The sequence below is a fragment of the Harpegnathos saltator genome, unplaced genomic scaffold (assembly GCF_003227715.2).
Source record: "Harpegnathos saltator strain DR-91 unplaced genomic scaffold, Hsal_v8.6 scaffold86, whole genome shotgun sequence".
Classification (NCBI taxonomy): Eukaryota; Metazoa; Arthropoda; class Insecta; order Hymenoptera; family Formicidae; genus Harpegnathos; species Harpegnathos saltator.
The window spans coordinates 674,202-697,049 of NW_020230713.1; the positions used below are offsets into that span (position 1 = coordinate 674,202).

General features: G+C 34.7%; 6 protein-coding genes across 10 annotated transcripts; 4 read left to right on the plus strand and 2 right to left on the minus strand.

Moving 5' to 3' along the window:
• The first annotated feature begins 397 nt into the window (after positions 1-397).
• On the plus strand, positions 398-3,553 carry ATPsynC (ATP synthase, subunit C). Of its 3 annotated transcripts, none has more exons than XM_011147379.3 (5): positions 398-588; positions 1,158-1,251; positions 1,382-1,483; positions 1,939-2,044; positions 2,769-3,553. In XM_011147379.3, exons 2-5 carry the CDS (start codon positions 1,207-1,209, stop codon positions 2,930-2,932), a joined length of 417 nt encoding a protein of 138 aa, XP_011145681.1. In that variant the 5' UTR covers positions 398-588; positions 1,158-1,206; the 3' UTR covers positions 2,933-3,553. The 3 variants fall into 3 exon arrangements, with proteins under 3 accessions (XP_011145681.1, XP_011145680.1, XP_011145682.1); XM_011147378.2 differs by having other exon boundaries at positions 428-617; XM_011147380.2 differs by lacking the exon at positions 398-588 and adding an exon at positions 715-897.
• A 795-nt stretch (positions 3,554-4,348) lies between these two features.
• Ada3 (transcriptional adaptor 3) lies at positions 4,349-7,236 on the minus strand. Its single transcript, XM_019843094.2, has 2 exons — positions 7,222-7,236; positions 4,349-7,144 (listed from the first exon to the last, which is right to left on the minus strand). The coding sequence occupies exon 2, from the start codon at positions 7,062-7,064 to the stop codon at positions 5,724-5,726; it is 1,341 nt and encodes a 446-aa protein (XP_019698653.1). The 5' UTR covers positions 7,065-7,144; positions 7,222-7,236; the 3' UTR covers positions 4,349-5,723.
• Positions 7,237-8,067: 831 nt separating this feature from the next.
• On the plus strand, positions 8,068-10,583 carry Pex12 (peroxisomal biogenesis factor 12). The gene is made up of 7 exons (XM_011147390.3): positions 8,068-8,237; positions 8,765-8,964; positions 9,171-9,279; positions 9,357-9,553; positions 9,638-10,006; positions 10,074-10,159; positions 10,259-10,583. Exons 2-7 carry the CDS (start codon positions 8,845-8,847, stop codon positions 10,371-10,373), a joined length of 996 nt encoding a protein of 331 aa, XP_011145692.1. The 5' UTR covers positions 8,068-8,237; positions 8,765-8,844; the 3' UTR covers positions 10,374-10,583.
• Positions 10,584-10,622: 39 nt separating this feature from the next.
• Positions 10,623-18,262, minus strand: Mer (ezrin/radixin/moesin family protein merlin). 3 transcript variants are annotated; one of them, XM_011147384.3, is made up of 10 exons: positions 17,682-18,253; positions 17,414-17,543; positions 17,122-17,327; positions 16,296-16,523; positions 15,932-16,141; positions 15,723-15,829; positions 15,053-15,182; positions 14,097-14,432; positions 13,445-13,739; positions 10,623-13,322 (listed from the first exon to the last, which is right to left on the minus strand). In XM_011147384.3, exons 1-10 carry the CDS (start codon positions 17,778-17,780, stop codon positions 13,279-13,281), a joined length of 1,785 nt encoding a protein of 594 aa, XP_011145686.1. In that variant the 5' UTR covers positions 17,781-18,253; the 3' UTR covers positions 10,623-13,278. The 3 variants fall into 3 exon arrangements, with proteins under 3 accessions (XP_011145686.1, XP_011145685.1, XP_011145684.1); XM_011147383.3 differs by having other exon boundaries at positions 10,623-13,739; positions 17,682-18,254; XM_011147382.3 differs by having other exon boundaries at positions 10,623-13,739; positions 15,723-16,141; positions 17,682-18,262.
• Positions 18,263-19,282: 1,020 nt separating this feature from the next.
• e(y)2 (enhancer of yellow 2) lies at positions 19,283-20,213 on the plus strand. Its single transcript, XM_011147391.3, has 2 exons — positions 19,283-19,544; positions 19,818-20,213. The coding sequence occupies exons 1-2, from the start codon at positions 19,495-19,497 to the stop codon at positions 20,056-20,058; spliced, it is 291 nt and encodes a 96-aa protein (XP_011145693.1). The 5' UTR covers positions 19,283-19,494; the 3' UTR covers positions 20,059-20,213.
• Positions 20,214-20,424: 211 nt separating this feature from the next.
• Positions 20,425-21,874, plus strand: Nedd8 (Nedd8 ubiquitin like modifier). The gene is made up of 4 exons (XM_011147392.3): positions 20,425-20,606; positions 20,687-20,704; positions 21,089-21,201; positions 21,572-21,874. Exons 1-4 carry the CDS (start codon positions 20,589-20,591, stop codon positions 21,675-21,677), a joined length of 255 nt encoding a protein of 84 aa, XP_011145694.1. The 5' UTR covers positions 20,425-20,588; the 3' UTR covers positions 21,678-21,874.
• Positions 21,875-22,848: the final 974 nt, after the last annotated feature.

The window sequence follows — 22,848 nt, forward strand, 5'->3', positions numbered from 1 at the left end:
TCTTTACCTTTCTTCCCTGCCGAAGGAAAATTAAATGACGCTTTCAGCACGAAAGCATATAAGAAAGACAAATTTTATCATATTCTCACATATACGAACATATCCGATCAAATCGGACAAACCCGACTACGTTCATGCATAACTCTACGCGTTTGTTGCCAACTTCATGCAGTAGCAGATAACGTGAATCAAGAGAGAAATCAAAAGAACGACTCATGGATCGATCGGGTTTTCAGTTGTTCGTTTAAACGATTTTCCACTCGAGAAAATCGCGATTTTACATTCGGAAATAACAAGAGCAAGCGGCCAGGCGTTCATCGTGAGACTCGCTGCGAATGCTTGCACTGATTAGCCGCCTGCGGACGGGAGGTCGGACTCGGCTAAATTCGGTTGGTCGATAACGCGGTCGGAAAGCGACGAGTAGGTCATTGCACGGAAGTCGGTTCGTTTCGTCGTGTCCGAGGCACGGGATAGGTCAGTCGATCTTCGCACAGCAGGCGCATTCGTACACGCTCACTTCCACTCATACTCAATTCTACATTCCAAGGGCCGGGTCCTCCTATCGCTCCTCTTCGACACTACTCTTCGGTAAGTGCGACCGCCTGCTGCATTGGCAAGTGAGTAAAATTTATCCGCAACTGTTCGTCATTTACGTCGCGGCACGACGATTTCGAGGAAAAGCTTGCCTCTCGCGCCCGTCACGTTGCCAGGAACGCGAGTCGATTGTACGTGTTCGGTCAGTTTTATCGAATACGAATCGCCCCGTCGCACGACAGAGGAGATCGAAGAGGAGAGTTAGGCGGCCATTTTCTATCGTAACGTGCACGTCGCGAGCTTCGCCGCTCGGTGATCGTCACCGTTGTTCTTATCATCGCGACGAGATTTTCCGCCGTCTTGGTATATTCCGTTTCGCGGTTGAAGCTGATCGCGAGCGAGCTCGAGAATAAGCCGCGGAAATTCGTCGGCAACGTCGACAACCGTCGGTCGCTGAGTCGTTACGTAATATACGGCGCTCTGGTTCGATCATACGTGCATGCGTGTAGCCGTCTCGCGGCCAGCTTCACGGCATTCTCGCAGCGAAGGTCGCAGCGTCGCGGTGGAACGTTGCGCTCGCGGTCATCGGTCGTAACCGTTCGCATTTTCATTGCTTTTTTCAGGTAGCTTTCGTAGAGTCCGTGCAGCGACAGCACCACAATAAACGTCATCATGTACGCCTGCAGCCGATTCATCGCGCCCGTCGCCAAATCCACCGTGAGTAAGGGAAAAAAAAGAAGGAAGGATCGTCCAACGCGACTGATCACCCGCGTGCACGTTATTATATAATAACTCTCTCGCGCAAACATTTTTAATTCTCTCGGTTTTTGTACCGTCGGTGTTATAGTTGGTCTCCGGCAGCAAGACTTATCTGCGGCCGTTGAGCAGTGCCGTGATCAGCCACAGCCAGTCCTTACAACGGGATCAAATTCAGACACCCGTCAGTTTGGTGAGTGAGCTTCTTTTCTTCCCCTTGTCCATTGCATAACCTTTTCGCGATCAAGGTTACATAAGCGTCTAACATCGTTTGAAGTGAAGGTTTTCAATATCGGTTTGAATGGGACACATTGTGATATTTACGGGACCTGATTTGTTGCCAGGGAAGAGATGTGAATCTCCGTTGGTTGTCTTTGACATTTAACGTTCCGACATTTCGCGATGTAAATATTACATGAGACATGTTGAAATTTAATTGAATAATGATTAGTCGTGTAGGTATTGATCTTTTAAACATTTGGTACTTTTGGAACATCTTGTAATTCATGTTTTGGAACGTATGTGTTGAAGTAACGGTCTTATGAACTAACAGAAATAATGTTATATATGTAAAAGTATACAATTTGGTATTTTTATTAACGAATAAGTGGATATCGATAGTATTTAATTTGTGACATTTTGGTACAGTTACCAGTCGTACGTAACTTCCAAACATCCACAGTTAGTCGTGATATTGACTCGGCTGCGAAATTCATTGGCGCTGGTGCCGCCACTGTAGGAGTAGCAGGATCTGGTATGTATACATAAAAGTTACCAATTATAAAAATATATCTTCTCTGCAATAACAGCAAAATTTGCTGTCATAGATAAGATATAACAGTAACGATTAGATCTGCACAGTAATAGTGCATGACAAAACTCATTTCTTAGTAAAACTATTCTAATACACTAACTCTATATTTTCTTCATAATACATTATGAATAGCAAATAAGTATTAACAAAATACCTGTCTTTTTCTTTCAACAAAATCGCATGCTTCAGCATATTATTAATTGAAAAAAATTATCATATTTTATAGGGATTGGTATTGGTTTGATTTTTGGATCCTTAATAATGGGCTATGCACGTAATCCTTCCCTGAAACAGCAAGTCTTCTCCTATGCTCTCCTTGGATTTGCTCTGTCCGAAGCAATGGGCCTTTTTTGCCTGATGATAGCATTCCTTATCCTGTTCGCCTTTTAAATCCAACCCCTCGAGAAAAATCTTCTCTTATGAAAGTGAAGTTATAAGATGCATTTTTATCCATTGTTAATAATTAATAAGCAAAGTGCATATATATATTTTTTTTTTGTTATATAATACACATTGTATAAACAACACAGTTTTGCATATTGTGCTATTAACATCAGTATCAGTTTAATGAAGCCTTTTTTTTTTTTTGTTCCGTGAGAAAGAAATACGGGACGACAGCGACGATAGTGGTGTCCGTTCTTAACTCGACGAATTGTTGTTCCAGGTGCTGGTATAGGATCCGTGTTCGGTTCGTTGATTATCGGCTATGCCAGGAATCCATCTTTAAAGCAGCAGCTGTTCTCGTATGCCATCCTGGGTTTCGCCCTGTCTGAGGCTATGGGTCTTTTCTGTCTTATGATGGCTTTCTTGCTCCTGTTCGCCTTCTAAGCTACAATATCCGCATAAGAAATTGATGATATAGTTTTTAGTGCGTCACTGCCAAGGCAGCGTCATCTGGCTCCAAATTGAACCATAAGGCGGCGGCTGTCTCTGGTATGCGGGATGCCATGAAATCATTAGGGAAGCTCGGATTTGTGGTTCGGATTCGGGGTGCGACGGTGCGACAATGAGCGAGAGCGAGGAAAGTTGTACTGTACCAAAGCACAGTTGCACACATGTTATCATGCACGGACCGTCTCGACCCTTTCCAAGCCTTCAGCTTGTTTCATTAATCATTTCATGGCCTACTGTTTCTCATGTAGCATATAAAACAACTCACATTGTTATCACATAACGGATTTCAGTGTAACGAACGAATAAGACGTTACTAAAAGTTGGAATTAAAAAAAAAGAAAAGATATAAAACGACAGCGCCTCTCACCCCGCATACCCATAACACGCACGTACGTACTCACTATGCGACTTAGTACACTTTTCGAAGATCTTTGTTATCCGAAAGGGTATTCATCATCATTGTTGTGCCGTCGTGTACGCACGTTGTTGAGGTAACTCTTGACGAAGAGAAAAAAAACTGTACAGTGATACCGAATAAACATCTTTGTCGTGGAATCGTGGATTTCTTTGTATATGTTCGTTTAGAAATATTTCCTTCTACCGATTCTCTCAAACTTTAATATCTCTTGTTCCATAAATTTGACGAATAAAAATATATAAATCCATATTGCATGTTATATAAATTATCTAACAATAGATAATATATAATAGTTAATCGTAGAACACAATTTTTATAACGCGGAAAGGAATGGAAAATAAGAGCCCTGCCGTACTTGTTGAAATGCAACTCTCATATAACAAATATCAAACGTTTCGCTTGTTGAAATAATTTCTTCCGTAGTTTATAAATGTCAAACAATAATGATCAATATCCAAATATAAAAATATCCAGATAATAGAATATATGCAACATTACATTTTGTGTAAACCGTAAGTCGTAATTACTGTTTGTGTACAGTCTCCGGTCGAACAGTGTGTTCAGATGGTAAATTAACAGAAATAGATTTTAATTGTCTAATGGTGGAACATTCACAGAGATCAAATTGAATTGTAATTGGCACTTATAAGTGAATATACACAAAAAATCTTTAAAACCGATTGTGCATGTTAACGTATCTTTAAAAATTTGATATTTTTTAAATACTTGAGATTATTACTGTAAAAATCTTTAAAAGTACGAAACTTATGTTTAAGACATTTATTCCTATTTTTTATGTTAGAAATATTAAAAAAAATATAACAATCTTTTTCAAAAGAATGTTTTTCATCCAATCTGAATTTGGAGACACATGTTTCTCTTATTTTGACCTAATCTACAATATATGAAGGAGATAATAAGTTTCTTGTAAGTATAAATCTTAAATAATTTATTAACCAAATTGCAATTAGAATAACCAGAATACAGCTAGTATATTCGAAACTATTTAAATGCGTTTAGTCTAAATCGTGCGCGTACGTATCGTCATGAAATCTCGTAATAATTAAAAATGATAAATTTTCTTAAGGAAAAAATTGTGAATCTAACATGGCTATGTATAATATGTTAAGTCAAAATCAGTGACGTAAAAAAAGTTGTCGGTTTTACGCTTATGTATTTAAACTTTTTGTAAGGTTTCTCAAACTTCATATGTACTTTGATATCTCTAGAACATAATTAAAAATTATATTCTCGTTGTTGAAAATAGACATAATGATACAAGACATACTATTTATAAATCAAAGATCATCCATTTTCTAAATTTCAGCACTGCCTTAGTCTCAACTTTAATATATATATAGAGGTGAATCTTAAAATATACATGCTTGTATAACATGCATGTACGAATATCTTATTTACAGAAATTTTAATGCTAAAAATCTTGATGGAAGGAAGATATCGATGAATAATTAATAATGGCGATGAAAAATCGTCTTTCAACAAAACGCAATTCCAAGTAAAGAGGCAAGTTTCCACGTGTTGACAATTGCACAGATGTGCGCGTACTTCGCGATATTGTTAGATTATAAACTCAATACGTTGGTCGCATAGTTCATTCACGAGCGAAGTCTGTCCAATTGTGCGAACGCAGAAAAATGTCATCTTCTTCGGGAAAGCACGAGTTAAAATATTCGTTTAATCAACGATATTCATTCTATATAAGTTGAATGTACCACTGGTAATGCATTGACTTCCAAGTTATTTATATCAAATATATTACCGATGATACATACACCGGCAGAGAGAGCCAACGTGTCAATATACGTTATCTCAAGTGAGATTTCTTGGTAAAAATGAATCCTAGTTCCATAATTTTCCTTCAGTTCTTCATATACTGGGTACATACACCCAATAATCAATGTTATAATATCCTACGCATTAACAAAGTATCGTATATATGTTCGAATTTGGTGTATAGCGAATTTCCTAAATTCTAAATTTATGTTGTGTTAATGAACTTTTGTATCACAATATGTAAGTAATTTTCTTTCCTTATATTACATCTATACATATATATGTATCTCTTGGAGTACGAGCATTCAATGAACTATGACATTGTACTATTTTCACGACGTCCAAACAAAATATTATCATCGCGAAAGAGCAGCAATCTCACGTACATAGCACTACGACAATGTGGTTGTACGTAACACGCGCAAGATACGTGCGTATGTGTGCGTGTATTTAAGAAATATCTCGCAATTATGCTGGAACACTAGCAAAGCTAGTGTTAAACATCTAGGATTATTATTTAGCAACGCTCAATTGCTCCAAGAGACTCTCCCTCACACGAAGACACGCCCACGCCTTGTCCTGCTCTTTCTTCGTCAGTGGCATCTTCATCTGTTTCGCGAGGGTCAATTTTTTATAATGCTCTATCACTTCATTATCCGCGCTGCTAATTTTCCGCTTCAACGCTTGCCTCTTGCTCTCCTCCTGTGCCAGATTCAGTAACCTCTTAAGTTGCGTGACATTGTGATTCGACAAAGAGGTAAGCTCCTGCTGGCATCTCTTAATTTCAGCGAGTATCTCATCATCCTCCTGATTCTTCTTTTGTCCATCTGGCTCTAGGATTCCCTGTTCGACTAACTCCTTGTGCATCCGCATCTCCAGGCTCATGGAGTTCTGTATAGTCAGATTCCTCAAGACAGTGGAATCCCCTTCTCGGAATAATTTATTCTCTGTGTTATTATTTCCTACATACACATTTTCCTCCAAAAGCGCAGAGACCAATCTCTGAGTTAAAGGTCCCACAATGCCATTAACTTTCTTATCATTTTTAGCTATCAGATGTGACATATCCGTGCGATTCTTTTTCTTCTCTCTGTTTGGATTGGCCGCATCTTCCTCTTGCAGCAGATCATTATGTGCCCACATCAGACTATAGTGACGACCTAGAGGAGGGATCTTCTTGAATTCGCTGGTATCACTGTGAGTAGTGATCAATTCCTCCAGCAGCTTAATATCATCAGGCATAATGTCGGTGCAATAAGGGTCAACAGACGCCCAGAATTTGTTAGGCGTATCGTTCTTTGGTAAGAGTATCTTTGGGGCATCTTTCGTCCCCTCGATCCTCGCGATTTCATGAACATTCGGCACTACTTGATTGGTTGAGTTTCCTACCGCTTTCTGTTTGAATAGTTTTGTATGCAAGGGCGACTGACTCTTGGTGCTGACTTCCTTTGGCTTCAGTTTCTCCTCACGTACTTTCTTGTCAAGAAGAGACAAACTTTTGCCGCTTTTCGATCGCCTATCTCGACGTTCCTCTGCTGACGATAAGCTGGTAATCTCCTCTTGAAGCGTGCGACATCGTACAACAGCCGATGATAGAAGCATCTCCAGCTCCAGTTGTAACGCATCGATATCCTCTTTTTGTATGCCATCTTCCTCTGTACGGTTCAAGAGCTCAGTATATTTTGGCAAGTCTCGATTGTTGTCGACTGTCTTTAAAACATTCAGAGACATCATCGGTTCTGGAGTTTCCGCACTCGTCTCAGAATGATTCACCAGTGAGGACTGCGCGGTCTTTCCAGACTCACGTCCCTTGACGACAGCTTTCTTTGAACTTTGCTTCCCCTTACCAGACATTTCTTAATGGATTGTAACAGTCAACAATAACGAGAAACAGTCACGTTGTTGATCTGAACTCTGCGATCAACTTTGATGACCTTAAACAGATATCAAGTTGCAATAACATTCAATGTTACAGCTCACATAACTGCCATGGTTTGGATTTGAATGTTACCTCACTTGTTGCGTTTTTTTTTTTACTTTTTACGTAAAATATCTCTTATTTATGAGAAAGAATATAAAAATACGTCGATTACACTATATAGGTTAGGTTAAAGCTAGGTTCTCACCACTAACTATGTAATATAGATAGATGATGTTCATATATAATATACACAATCGATAAATCGATATTCGATTATATTTTCTTTTTCTTAAAGAATAATAAAAAATTTGTCTCTCGTAATTAACTTGTATTATTTGAACATGAATTTTCTTCCAATCTGTATTAATGTTTGAATATTTATTAAGCTTAGAATAATTAGGATTATTCGACTACACTATGGCTAGTATTCATAGTCGGATCTTATATTTAAGACCATCTCAAATTCATCTTCAGATGCTGTTCAGATGCTAAATTATTTCATTGGCTACGAAGTATCTGAAGATGAACTTAACGCGGTCTTAAATATAAAACCTGACTATGAATACCGGCCTATGGGCTGTATTCATAGTTAGGATTTATTTATAAGAACATCTTAAGTTCAGGCTTAAGCCAGCGGCACACGGTGCTTGTTTTCGTGCTGGATTGCTTGCTGGATGAAAATACTGCGTTCTGATTGGTACATTTCCGAAGATGGATGGAAATGCACCAATCAGAACGCAGTATTTTCATTCAGCAAGCAATCCAGCATGAAAACAAGCACCGTGTGCCGCTGACTTTACTTACTGCATTAGTTCCGCAGTGTAGTTAAAAAGAACAGACCATATATTGATTAGATTGTAGCTGTGTTCGAAATTCACTGCCAGTACTGAAAATACATAGTTTGTGTCACGTATATTATAGATTTTCAGTGCTGGCAGTGAATATTGGAACGTAGTCAGTATTTTCGATTATATGCATCGTATCAACATATTCGTGCATCATGCTTATTAGTCATTCGAGGAAACAATAACAATAATTCAAGTATCATCCACACGGAATAGCACTTGTAACAAAAAATATTAAATCATACATTAAAAAAAAATATTGTAAGTATGGAGAATAAAATCAATGTAGCTGGACAACAGATCATTCGGACCTTTTTTTTAAGTAGTACAGTTCAATAATTGTTCGAACGGCTTTTATTTTCAAATAGTAGCATACAGATTAGAAAAAGTCTTTCTTTTATCTTTAATAAGCAATTAGTAAAAATTCCTATATTTTATAATTATGTTTAATTTCTTCAAAAGAATGTAAAGAAATATAAAAGTGCACATAATGTGAAGAATCTGCACTTTGTGTTCGTCATTGATACATGACAAAGATTTTTGTATAAAAATCATAACATCTTATGATAATCACGGAAATATATTTTATTGTGTCAAAAGCAGTAAAATTGTCAATAATTTATGTATTTAAAACGATAACATGTGTTAATGTTGTTTAATGAACATTTATATAGATTAATTTAATACTGGAAATATATTTTATTAAGCCAAAAGTAGTAAAATTGTTAATAGTTAATATATTTAGAATGATAACATATGTTAATATCATTTAATGAACATTTATACAGGTTAATTTAATACTGAAAGGGTTTAATTTAATATTGGGAGTAAAGATTGATAATTAAATTTCGTACATATGTAAATAAAAATGGCAGAAAAAGGTGCTTATTTAACTGGAACCGTGTACAACAGGCCTACTCTTTTTGAGATTCTTGCACAGAAATCGCTCGCATCTACTCTTGAACCAGCTTTTAAAAAGATTCTTTCGGTATGTTATATTCAAAGTATTTCTTGCAATGCAACATATTCATAACATTGGAAAATTATAAAAAACTAGATTTCTTACAAATTTGTGACCAATTGCATAATGTTATACTTACTTTTTGTAGGGCTAAAAAATATTTTTAACAAATCATATATATAACTGTTTTTATATATCAAGATTTTCTTTATATAAATGTTTAACAATTTTAGTTTCTTATATCTTTCAATCCTGAAAGATATGGACATATTCTTCAATGGGAAGATGAAAGCTACTTGCTTTTTAATGCACTTCTTCAAAGATATTACTTAAAGAAATATTGTAAATATCTTTATATTACATGTTTTCGAAATAATCTATTCTCTAGAATGGCAAATTTTTGTTTTGTTTATTTTCAGCTGCATCTTTTTCTGAAACATTTTATGGTTTGAAGCGTATTGCAGTAGTTGATTCAAAACTAAAAGAAAATCTGTCACGCAAACAACGAGTGTTATCGTTAATATCACTTGTGTTATTACCATATCTGAAAAATAAACTTGCACAACTTAGTTTAAAATATCAATTTAAAGAAATAAACAGTTGCGCAAGGCAAGGGGCAAGTATAATATGTAAAAAGAAAGTTCTTGTAATTTTTAAAGACACCTAATATATTTTATTAAGCAAAGATAATTATTAACAGAAATTACAGAAACTCTTCCATAAATGCCTCGTTAAAGGACATTTAATCCTCTTCATATTGTACAAGTCTTTAGAGGTATACAATTACATACTTTACATATCAGAACAGTCAATGTATCCATCACCTTTGCTAAAGCTGCTACGTATCACATTGACATACTCCGAGCTGCAGCCCACTCATACTATCATCGATTTACTGAGTAAACTAAAACAAAATTCGTTTACCATCGACGATGGTTGGGACTTACTTCAGAGCACTGTTACTCATTTTCTCGAGTTGAGTGCTTTCTTTCTACAGTTTCTTTCATGGTGGAATCAAGAGAATTATGTGACAGATATCATGAATCTTCCATCTCCACCACCTCCGAATGTAAGAATAAATATAATTATCAGATATCTAGACTACGGAAAATATAACATTGTTTTATTTGTAACAGGTGCCAAACACAGCATTCCGACACAAAGGTAACTGCCCACTTTGTCATATGCCTCAACGTATACATACAGTGCTTATGGTATCTGGGTAAGTACATCATACTCTGTTATTTAAATATTTTATTTATATATTATAATATACATTAGATTAGGTTGATATGACGTATTTAGCTTTTCTTCTTTATAGTTTTGTCTTTTGCTACCAATGTATTTTGTCGGAAATACGTGAAAACAAGAGATGTCCAGTAACGCATTACCCTGCTACAGAAGACGATTTAGTACGCTTGTACATAGATACATAAATTAATATATAAATACATAGATTAATCTATATATTTTAATTTATATATGTTATGCATAGATTATTCCGTGCAGAATAATTCGGGTGTAAATATACGCGGAAAATCCTGGTGTACATATAAGCGGAAAAATGACTTTTTAATTAAAATTATATTACATGTTATTACATATCATTCCAGGGTGTTCGGTTTCATTCATTTATCACGTATTGTACAGATAATGCATTGATAAATAAAGAAAACTTCTTAATCTCAAAATAACAAACTTTATTTCTCGTGACTTTTCAGCATATTAAATGGCAAGGTTCTAAACGCTTCTAATTGCTAAATCACTAATGACTATAATATAATTTTTACAAACTTACATTTTAATAAAATACAGCAACCTAGAATTTTAAAATTATATCGTTATCATAAAATTACAATATTAGCGTACGCCGAGTCGAAGAACGCCACAAATAACATTCCAAAGTGATCCCGATGTTTTAATGCACGATGCTTCGAATATTGAATTGCTAATGCAGAGAAAGTGCTCAGTGTAACTACTATGTACAAATTAACGCTCTCTACAACAAAGTAAAACTGTTTAAGACACATTATAACGTAGTAAGGCACATTCTTCCTATGTAATGAAACATACAAATTAATTACAGCTTCGAAGAGAATTTTATTCTTGATTGCGACAAAACGTCGATCATTATCTCCTTAGGTTTTCCTTTTGCATTTATTTTCACCAACTTTGTAAACTCTACAATTTACTTGAATATTTATAGAGTGCGTATTTAACGATATAACAAAACTATACCGTTTTTATTGCTGGTCCAATATTTAATGTCAACAATGACACAGTGTCAGTTTACAATTATCGTACATATATGTAATCATCATCGGAAACAGTCGAATATTGGGAATCAAATATCAATACTAACTGCTAATTGTATCTAAAATATTGTGCGTCGTAAAAAGTGCCAATATAGCCATTATCACACACATTTCTATCTATAAACTTCAAATTCGAGATAATGTAAATATGTCCAATGTGAATTTCGAATACCGATTAATAACTAAATCGAGAAAGTTAATCCGAAATTATAATATTTGCAGGTACACATTCTCTTATGTCACATACAATACTGATCGACGTTATTTTCGTTTACAATCCAATGTATTCAATGTACGACACGATACTACTACTTTAATTGCATTGTACAGAAAGATTAAAGTGCAAAGTTTGTTTAAATCATTGATCTTTTGTCGACATTTACAAACACGGAAATGGATTGTGGATGTTCAAGTATTTTTATGAAGCAAGATGCAAGATGAATCACAGATAACGATGTGAATTTATCTCATGAGGGCGAAGTGGGGTGAGAGAAATTTCACAAAGGAACTCTTATATATGCACACATAAATAAAAATATACTTTTCCAATAATCCATTAATATTCATTATTGTCATAACGTATATTCTACGTAGAACGGCAAATATTTCATATACAGCCTGCATTGAAGTAACCATGAGCATTTAGAACGGATGATAAACCCGTGTATCATCCGTCGTATGTTCTTATATGTTAAACAGGCAGGCACTTATGCGACAAATATGGATAAGGCCGAGAAAGAAATCGGCAGTCATTCTATTCGATTACGAATAAAAGTCTTACAGTTCAATATTTATTTTACGCGTATGATATTATTATATGCTTTGCCGTTTTCATCGTAATATCTCAAGATCAAGGCAAAATGTGTAAAAATTTTGATTGTTACATTTCAGTTCTCGTAAAGCACCATAATTGACTTAATTGATCCCTAAAAATGATGGCTGCGGTCAACAGTATGAAACGCTTTGTGATACATTGAAACGATTGAAATTATTCTACTGGATTTTCTCAAGCTGATATAATTCTCCTAAGCTGAACTATCGTTGGACATACGTTAACAATCAATATATTTAGACGCGTTACGCGTTAGTACGCAGAGTATTTTCAATTCTTTGGGAAATTGAAGCAAACGTGTTGCAGAGAAAAGCAGAAGTCACTACACGATTGTGAAGCAATCGTATTTTGCCGAACACTTTTTTTGCAATCAAATTTACAACAATTTGAAAAAACAAAACATCCCGTATCTCTAAAAAAATAGAATTCTCTTTGAAGATTTTATATTCGTTATGGTTGTATATTCTCTTGGTGCGTATATTGTCGAATATAATTTATTAAGTATATTTGATAAACATGCACGATGAAGAGACATACTAGAGACACCAGATATGAAATATCCACTCGGAAATTTACAAGAGTACATATACATATTGAAACGTATATACGTACCTAAATGAAAATAGCGTATTCATTTTGATTTGTTTCACGTCATTCTCATAGGCGAGTCGAATAATTATATATTTTATCCGCTAGCATGCAGATATATTTAACATGTTGCATTTTATAACAACGCGAAATGTACATATCGTGTGTATATGGAATGTTCCATCATTGACAATCATTGATTGAATCTTAACACAATAGTAGATTCTCTAACAAATCTATAACCGATTATTCGCCAATCAACACTAAAGTATTATATTTATATAAAAGCTATGGTGAAATAATATTCGCTCCAGATTAATTAGACGACAGCTTTGTCGTCGACAGCACAATATTCAATACTTAGCGTCCATGAAAGTAGATTACTTTATCCACTTTCTGAAGCGTTATAAAAAAATATTAATTCTACCCCAAGAAATATCAATTCCTCTAAAAAATATAAATTCGAGACTTTAGTCCAGCAACGATGGAACGTTCCGTATATAAGCGTACGTTTGAATATTCTACAACGTATACGTACGTACGTGTCCACACTTAATTTTTTCATAATTTTCAAATTCAATTGAGAGAATTTTACTATCATTTTATTCAGCATGCGAAGATGGAGGGATAAAGCCAATTGGCATTGCCATCTTAAAAAAGAAGTTTTTAAGGAAGAATACATGGTATTTGTATTATAATTCTTCAAAGAAGGCAACTCTAGCTTTAGTAGAACCGGATTTCACCTTCTTCAGTGTACTATACTTATTCTCACCAAGGCGAACCTGTTCCTCGTGCAGTTGATCTAACTCGCACTGCTTCTCGCCGACCTTCATAACTTCAATCTCGGAACGTAGTTCCCGTAGCTGTTCTTGCAGATGTTTGCTTTTCTCCCAATAATCAACTCTCTCCTTCTCAATTTCCAGCGAGAGTTGGTCGACATCTCCTTCGGCAATGAGATCGTAGGAGCGCAGGTCGGGTAGGGGTTCTGCATCGAGTTGAATATTTTGAAGATCCGCTTGAAGGTCCGATGGTAGAACTTGTGTAGAGGGAAACAAGTTCGATACAGGCTGCAAGACAAATTGAATAAGTAATTTGTCGATCGTTAATGTGGTATTTTACACTTTCTAGTGTTCTTTTTAGTATTCTTACTATTAATATCCTAATGGATAACATTTACTACACCTAAACATAATATTATTCTAAAAAAAACTGAAACGAACGATAATTACTAGCGTTCGGTACATTATGGCTGCGTTCCGATATTCACTGCCAGTATTGAAAATATATACTTTATGTCACATATATTATAGATTTTCAGTACTGGCAGTGAATATCGGAACGCAGCCTATGTTGCAAATAAAAAGTTGAATGCGAAATAAGCAGAAGTTACTTCGTATCAAACAAATGAACAGATTTATACTTACAGGTATAGTAGCACTATAAGCATTTCTACTGAGGAACTCTAACAGTTTTTCCTTGGCCTCTTTCTCGGCAATTCTCGCGCGTAATAGTTCGTCTTTTAATTTCTCCGCCTCGGCTGCTCTACGTTCTGATTCTTGGACCAGTCTTTCCGTTAATAGTTCAGCTTCTCTAGTCTTTCGTTCTAAATGGACCTTTTCTTCTTCAGTCTTCATGTTATTCAACCGTATACGAGTGATCTCTTGTTCAGCTTCCGACGCTTTCTGACTTAAAAGCATCGCCTCTTCCTCGGCTACGCGACTTTTCTCAGCTAAAAGATCTGCTGTTTCTTCAGATCTCCTCTACAAAACAGGAGATCAATTGCTATCTAGATGCATAGTGTGAATATATCCATATATATTAAATTATATACTTATAATTAATGCACAGACCAGAATAACAGGCTTAACATCTATTGGCACAATAAGATTTTTTAACTGCTCGCATCATATATCAATATATCCATACATCACAGATAATTATCAGGATACATGATAATGTTAACTAAACTCACGTTAATTAAAAATAATCACGTATATGTATGAAATTTTTTGTAAGATATTCGTAATTCGATATTGTACGACGAGCTACAAGTATGACAGAACAATATGGATTTATTTAAAATGACCTTGAGAATGTCTACCTGAATATTACCAGCATAGATATTAGTTTCAAGTGATTCGAACTGATTAAAGAGTTCATTTATAGATATAAAAAAGGTACAAAAAGGTATAAAAAAGTATAGAAAAAGTCGGATTTTATTCTTTTTCAAAACTTATTGCCACCAAAAAGCTCAACTTGTGTTATACGAATATGTCGACACGGTGCAAGCGACTAAACAATCCTAATTATTATTATGTTAATAGATATTACAGCTATTATGCCAGCCTGCATATGTTATTTTTCATTCATGATATCTTACGAGAGCTTCGTTCGCAAGTCGAATCTCTTCTTGATACTGCAGAAGTCGCTGTTCCATTGCAGCTTTCTCTCTCTCAGCTGCTTCTCTCAACTGTTTTTCTCGTGCTAATTTGCTTCTTTCGACTTGCCTCCTAATAACGACACAAACATTTAAAAATGACTTCTGTATAAACGAGTAAGAAAGTACAATTTATGATCAAATTGAATCAAATTGTATGAAATATTAAATTAGATGTCGTACGACTTGTATCTTATCTACAAAATAGATGAAACTATTCTTTTTTTTTGCAAATTAGGATCTGTTAACGATCTATAAAAATATATTACAATATGTAGATATTTACTGACCTTAGTACATAATAGAGACATGTCTAAATGTCAGTTCCTATAAAATTTGCAGGAGGAAGAGCAATATGTTTGTTAGAACTACAATAGTGGTTACATAAGCAAAATATTACAAAAGCTACATTTCATTATTGAATAATTAATTGTTTCAGGAAGTATGTAATGCAAAATTGCTCATCTCAAATTCAGCTCATACACATATACACTTAAACCTTAATAAAATATATTATAAATTAATGTAAAAATCATCCTGTGCACACGCACAAAACACTTGTTTTAGAGTACGAAAGCAAAATGTTCTCACAAAAATAAGCATGTTTACTTGCCTCTGTTTTTCTTCCTTGGCCTGTGCTTTCATCTGTTGAACTTCCATAGAATCTGGTTTACGCCTCCTCATAAATAGATCGTGGTTGCCAATACACAGGTCCAGGATCTTAACAAATAATACGTGAGCAGTTTTGTCACTATTATGTTCGTCCAACCCTAAAGCTATCAACCCCTTCACCCAGCTGCCAACATCTGACTGTTTCTTTACCAATTTGTTCATGCGAACTTTCTGCGAGAAGAATACGAAGTTTGGCGACGTTTTCTCCACGGGTTTGATTACAAACTTCTTGTCGTCGAAGCTGATGTGACGGATCTCTGACCATGTGAACGTAGTCTTCGGTGCTAGCTTGTTCTCCTTCTCGTAAATATTTAATCCCAAAGCCGTTACTCCGAGCCAAAGATCCGTTTCCTTTTTATTCTGCAAACGCAAAGCAAAAGATTGTAATGTTGGAAATTCTATTGACGATACTTTGATTTCACTCAAAATAACGAAATAATCGACATGAATTTATATTCAAATATAAATATACAATCGACATGATATCCATCACTGATACCTCGTTGGCACTTACACTAATAGGAAAATAGTTTACGCCGTACATATCGAGATCTTGAGCGATTTTAAGGTATTCCATTTCTGCCTCGTCCCTAGACATGCCGCGATGATCAGCATACCAAATTTTTATCCTGTCCTCCCACATTTCAGGAGTCATTTGATACTGATCTATTACTCTCTGTGGAAGCAGATCTTCGCTAGCAAGCATTCCCGGGCGATATGATACTTCGTCGTAATCGCCATACTAATAACCAAAATAGGTATTAATACTCCTTGGCAAATATAAGTTATAAGTCACTTAATTATATTGATTTTGTGCAAGAAAATCTGAAGATATTTTTATAAAACATTATTGATTCAAAAGATCTTTTAATTTGGTGTTTATAAAACATTATTTATATTTTTTTATAAATGTTTTTATCTTCACATGTTTAAATATCTAAATGTTTTCTAATATGTTTTTTGTAAAATATGTACTTTTTCATTCAAATCATAGAATAGTTAATAATAAATGTATTTAGGTAAGAAGCATGTAAAGACAAAGTGGAACAAGTCCAACACCTACTTGCACTAAAAATAGAATCTTATTTAATAGGTATATTACAGATTCTGGACTTGATCCACTTTTCGTCTAAGTAATTTATATTTTTGAGCAAAGCATTACCTGTGTGATTCAACAAGTACATAAAATTTAGCACAAATATAAACATTAAATCAATGATTTTACACAATTTGCTGCTTAGAATGTTTCTTGTGCCTACTATGTATAAAATAAATTTATATATTATAGTTTAACTTCTCACTATGAATTATACTTTTGTATCTGATATAACAAGAAATACCTTTGCTTGCACAGCATAGGAAGCTAGCAATACAGAAGCCTCAGGTGGACAATAAATATCCATAGACAATATAGCCTGTTTTACTTGAAGGAAGAATAGATGTTGAGTAACTTCTTGTACAAGTTCTTCAGATACATCCTCAGGATAGAATTTGGCCAGAAACATAAAGGGTGTTGTTGGTTGCTGTGAAATACCTTGATCTTGGACTAGGAGTGATTTAACAATATTAAAATAAACACAATAGATCCAGGAAATTCAATATATCAAACAATCAACAGTTAATAGTACTTACCTTTCTTATCCAGTTTTAACCAGGAGATAAAACCTTTGGCATCCTCGTACTGCAACCCAAAGTACCATGTTTCTCTTAACCCTATTGTGCGACACACCAAATCAAACAGGTCTCTGCCTGTTGATCTCCACTGTAGAATCATGTGGAATTCGTTAGAAATTGTGAGATAACATACAGAATGTCCCTCAACAAGTGTCAAAAGTTCTGCTTAACGTGAGGAACACCCTGTATAAAAATAATATATATTGTGACAAGCACTGCGACTAACCTCCAGATTAAACTCGAGCTCTGCATCCAAGGTGCAGACTTTCACGGGAAACGACTTTCCCGACTTTTTTCTGCGGAACGGTGACATCTTACTTTTCATTATGTTCGCAACAGCATCGCGAAAGACACGTTGGAGCGATCGTTATCGCGACAGGCGTTATCACGAACGATAATAAACTGCATTACAACTCGCGCCGAAAAACACCTCAATGCAGCGCCGACATTTTCGTGGCTCCCCGTCAGCGACGTTATGACGAGCTCTGAATAGACCACGAAACCTTATATTTATCCATCCATACGCGACATAATCACGAACTTCATTCAACCGGCACGGATCGCGTTCAAACGGCCGACATTTTCACTCGCACATGTTCGCGCAATCACGTCCTGTCTGACTCGCAATTTCACACATGATCGAACATATTTCCACGAGCATAACCGACGTACGCAAATGTATATATCTGCAAACGATGATTCGTTCCCACCTTCACACACGTGCGAACGTGACATACTATATATTAATATATATAGTAACGCAAAATTCCACACAGGATCGTTGAATTTGTCGTTGAGCTGCACTACGACCTTGTTTTCATACCGAACAGTGACGATTTCTTGCGAAGACTTTGGGGCGGATTCATACTTTGGCAGCAATGCAGAAAGTAGAAGGCAGCAGCCAGTTAGAAGTCACGCTGATCGTCTATCTCTCTCTCTCAAGAAAGACAGACTATCAGCAAGAATTCTGATTGGTTCTGCCTTTTTTCTTCCCCAAGTGTGAATTCACCCAAAGGGAAGTATATCAACGACATATACAGGGTGTCCGGTAATTAGGTAGGGTAGCTGCCAACGCGAAATGTGAAGGTAAATCGGGTTAAGACAAACATAGAAATCCCATACCGTTTTACGAGATTCGCAATAATTATCGAGTTATTAATGATCTGATTCGTCAGAATTCTGACGAATGAGCGCGCGCTGAGATGGATGATTGGAGAAGCGTCGCAGCCTCTCGGGTTACAGCGCGGCCCAGTTGTTGACCCAGGCCAAGATCCGTAAATAGAGAAACGGAACAAAGTCAGGTCCTCTCATCCACTTCACACGGTTTAGCTCGAAAATGGCGGCGATCGTGGTTCAGCTGATTAACCACATACCGTTAGGTCAAAAATTATTTTCGTTTTTTGCAATCTTTTGTACTACAGTCGGCGTTGTAATTCTTTTTCTTCTGAAAATTCTCACTGATATTTTGGAATGTGTTTAAACTATGTTTTGATTATTTCTGATTGCATCTTAAACTATTGGTCTGTTCTTTTTAGTTGCCCTGCAGAATTAAGCCAGCGGCACACGGTGCTTGTTTTCGTGCTGGATTGCTTGCTGGTGAAAATATTGCGTTGTGATTGATACATTTCCGAAAATGGATGGAAATGCACCAATCAGAACGCAGTATTTTCATCCAGCCAGCAATCCAGCACGAAACAAGCACCGTGTGCCGCTGGTTTAAGTATACTATGGCTGCGTTCCGATATTCACCGCCAGCATTGAAAATCTATAGTATACGTGACACAAACCATCTATTTTCAGTACTGACTGAATATTGGAACGTAGCCTATGTCTGCGGCATTTCGCAAACTGTCTGCCCATCTTTATACTTCATGCACTAATGCATAACTGAATTAGAATTGAGGAAACAATCTTATGACATCGATTGAGTTTCTTTATTAATTAATACAAAAAACAAATTATCATAATATATAAGTTACCAGAAAAGTAAATCACATTAGGAATAAAAAAATTAAAACGTAAAAACGGCAAAATTATCGATGAAGACTGCCCCACATCAGAGATTAGTTATGGTTGGTGATCGCGACGGGTGAGTTGATTGTTTACATTACTTTTCATAACATATATTTTGATCTAAGCAATCGACTAGCTCTAAAGGAGTGAATCTTCTTAATTATATAAATTCTGTGTCCTATGTTGCAATATAGTTAGAATTTTGATTTAGAAAAATAAAATTTGTTAAATTAAAATTTGTTAATTTAATTTAAAAAATGCAACCAAAGAATTTCACCTATTATTATTGATATAATGTATGTGCTTTATATGTGCTGTATTTTTTAAAATAATTTAAAATCATTTATAGGTTGAAAGAATTATTGAGACGCAGATTAGTTGAATGTGGATGGCGAGATCAAGTGAAGCTGATATCAAAAGAACTAATAAAGGAACATGGTCATGATATTACTTATGATATACTACTGTCTACAGTTACAACCAAGGCTCGTACACTTGTACCAGATTCAGTTAAGAAGGAACTATTGCAGAAAATCAAGAATCAACTGATAGCTCAAGAGGAAAAATTAAAGATTGTATCGGATCGTTGAAAACCTTATATATTTTATAATTAAAATTGTTCATGTATAAAAATATTTATTTGTATATTACAATAATTTTTTGTCATAATATGTTTAATTATATACAATTTTGCAATGAAACATCACATTTAATGTAAATATCATATAAAGTTACTTTTAAGGATCATGGTTGGATAATTACATAATTAAATATGATGTATATTGATGATTTAAATATAGTTTTAAGGAATAAAGCGTGATGATATCAAATATAATAATTTAATTCAACGTTTAATCGACATACGTGGAATTATAATGGAATAAATATATAATACAGTATCTGAATTTTATTTATTAATAATATTTCTTACCAACAGAGGGCAGAACTCTGCGGTAAAGCTACGAATTGAGTTAGGTTAGGTCAGAATTACTGGTGAAGTTACGGAGCAGCACTTTGCTTTTCGTTTGACTTTCCATCCGTTTGATTATTCTGCGGTGTCGACAATTCAAACTAGTGATAAGTGCTACAAAAACTTAGCGTAACAGTTAATTGCTGAAAAATGTTGATAAAAGTGAAGGTAATTATACCTATCTGACAGTTCCATTCCCTCGAAGTAGGCGTCGATTTATCATAATACTAATTCCAACCTTGTTTCAGACCCTTACGGGAAAAGAGGCAAGTTTTGTACGAATTAAGAAGCAAACAGCCCTGCAAAATTGAGTGATGCAATCGCTGTGCGATCAGAAAAAATTATACTAATTGTTTTATTGCAAAAGCTGATTCAGTTTCTTTCCTTTACTTAAGGAAAAACAACTTAAAGAATTTAATTTGGAAATGTTATATTCCGCATAGAATTATTTATAGATTTATATCTCACATTTCAATAGCTTCTTTTCGAATAGATACATCTATTCTAGATGTTTTTTATTTTACTTCATTACTTTTCTCTAAATACATCTTTGTAAATTGATTGATGTACCGTTTGAATTTGAAAATATTTATAATTAAACAATTGTGCATATACTTATAATTTTAATCAATCACGTATTATTTCTTTAGATTGAGATAGACATAGAACCCACGGATAAAGTAGAGAGGATTAAAGAAAGAGTGGAAGAAAAAGAAGGAATACCACCGCAACAGCAGCGACTAATATTTTCTGGCAAACAGATGTAAGTATAAGTATTATCATTGTATAGTATCGCAATATTATTTAATAATAATTTAATAATATGTAAATTGTATGTTTTCTTGTGATATATATATTCTATGTCTTTTTGTGACATTGATCTTTTTAACAATCAGAGGGATATATTCCAGAAATTAATTTTTTATTGTTCTTACGGAATGAGGATAATGTAACATAATGTCTTTTATTCATCCATTTTAGTTTTTTTCAGTTGTGTCATTTTCAATACATATCAATTGTAGATAATACATTATGTACCTACTCTAAAAAAAATCAGAAATATTAGAAATAATATTAAGAAGAGAAGTGGCTCCAATAATTGTGACATAATAAGGATTGTGTCTGTATTTCAGGAACGATGAGAAAACTGCACAGGATTATAAGGTACAGGGCGGGTCGGTGTTACATTTGGTACTTGCATTAAGAGGAGGTTGCAAATATGACATTCTTTTTCTGTAAATGAGCCCATACTAAGAAATCATCCTATCAACAAGATGAAAAAACGCAGAATCATCATGCGTTAGTAATGGTCATCAGTATGTTCATCTATGCTCGCAGAGCACACAATCCTCGCCATTCGACGTGATTACAACTATAGCTTAATTGCATTCACAATCTAAATAAATATTTAATAAACTAATTTAATGTCGTGAATAGCAGGTGTTTCTATTTAAAGCAATTTTACAATGAACGATAGCATATATTTGATCCTCTAATACTTTTCTGTTACTCCTTTGAATTTTGCGCTAGTTACAATGTTGTAAGTCAAATCAAAAGTTACAATATTGTAAATACGTCGATTATATATATATATATATACATATATATATATATATATATATATATATATAATCGACGTGTATATATATATATATACACACACATATATATATATACACATATATATATATATATATAGAGGACAACCTCTCTAATCGCAAGAGATAGAACTGACGTTTGAATTTATGAAGAACATTTTCGTGATGACTATATATTATTGATAAGCACATGATATAATAATAAATATAGATATTGATGCATTTTCATCAAAGAATAGATGCGAAGGATCAAATCACTCAAACATTGTCAATTGCTTCTTTTCTGTTGGCCTTTACAATTTACAATAATTTCGTAAAAAAAAGTCATGATTTATTTTCGCTAGAAAAGTAAACTACACAGAACCTAGCTCGAATTTTGTAGCGTTAAATAAACAGTTATTTTCTCTTAAATATTTATTTCGTGTATCATACGTGAATATTAGATATATACTAAAATCACCAACCGATTGCGACTATTTCATTCTTTTTCTATGTTCGTAATAATAAGTCTTTAAAATTGTATCGTCTATTACTTTGTAAACACACAAGTAGCCGTAATTGTAATACAGAAATCCATGTCAACATCATTTTTCCCGCGGATCTCCCATTGTTGACATCAATGACGATACATTAGTAAATAAAGCTGTGAAAGTTTAATCATTTTCAAACCAAAATTTGAAACTCGATTATCGAAACTCCCTAACTGCAAGGAAAGTACTGCATCGCGAGGGACGTCGACATGGCATACGTTAAAAGATCTTCATTGTCAATACAAACACAAGAAGGCACTCTATAGATAGCGATACAAGAAT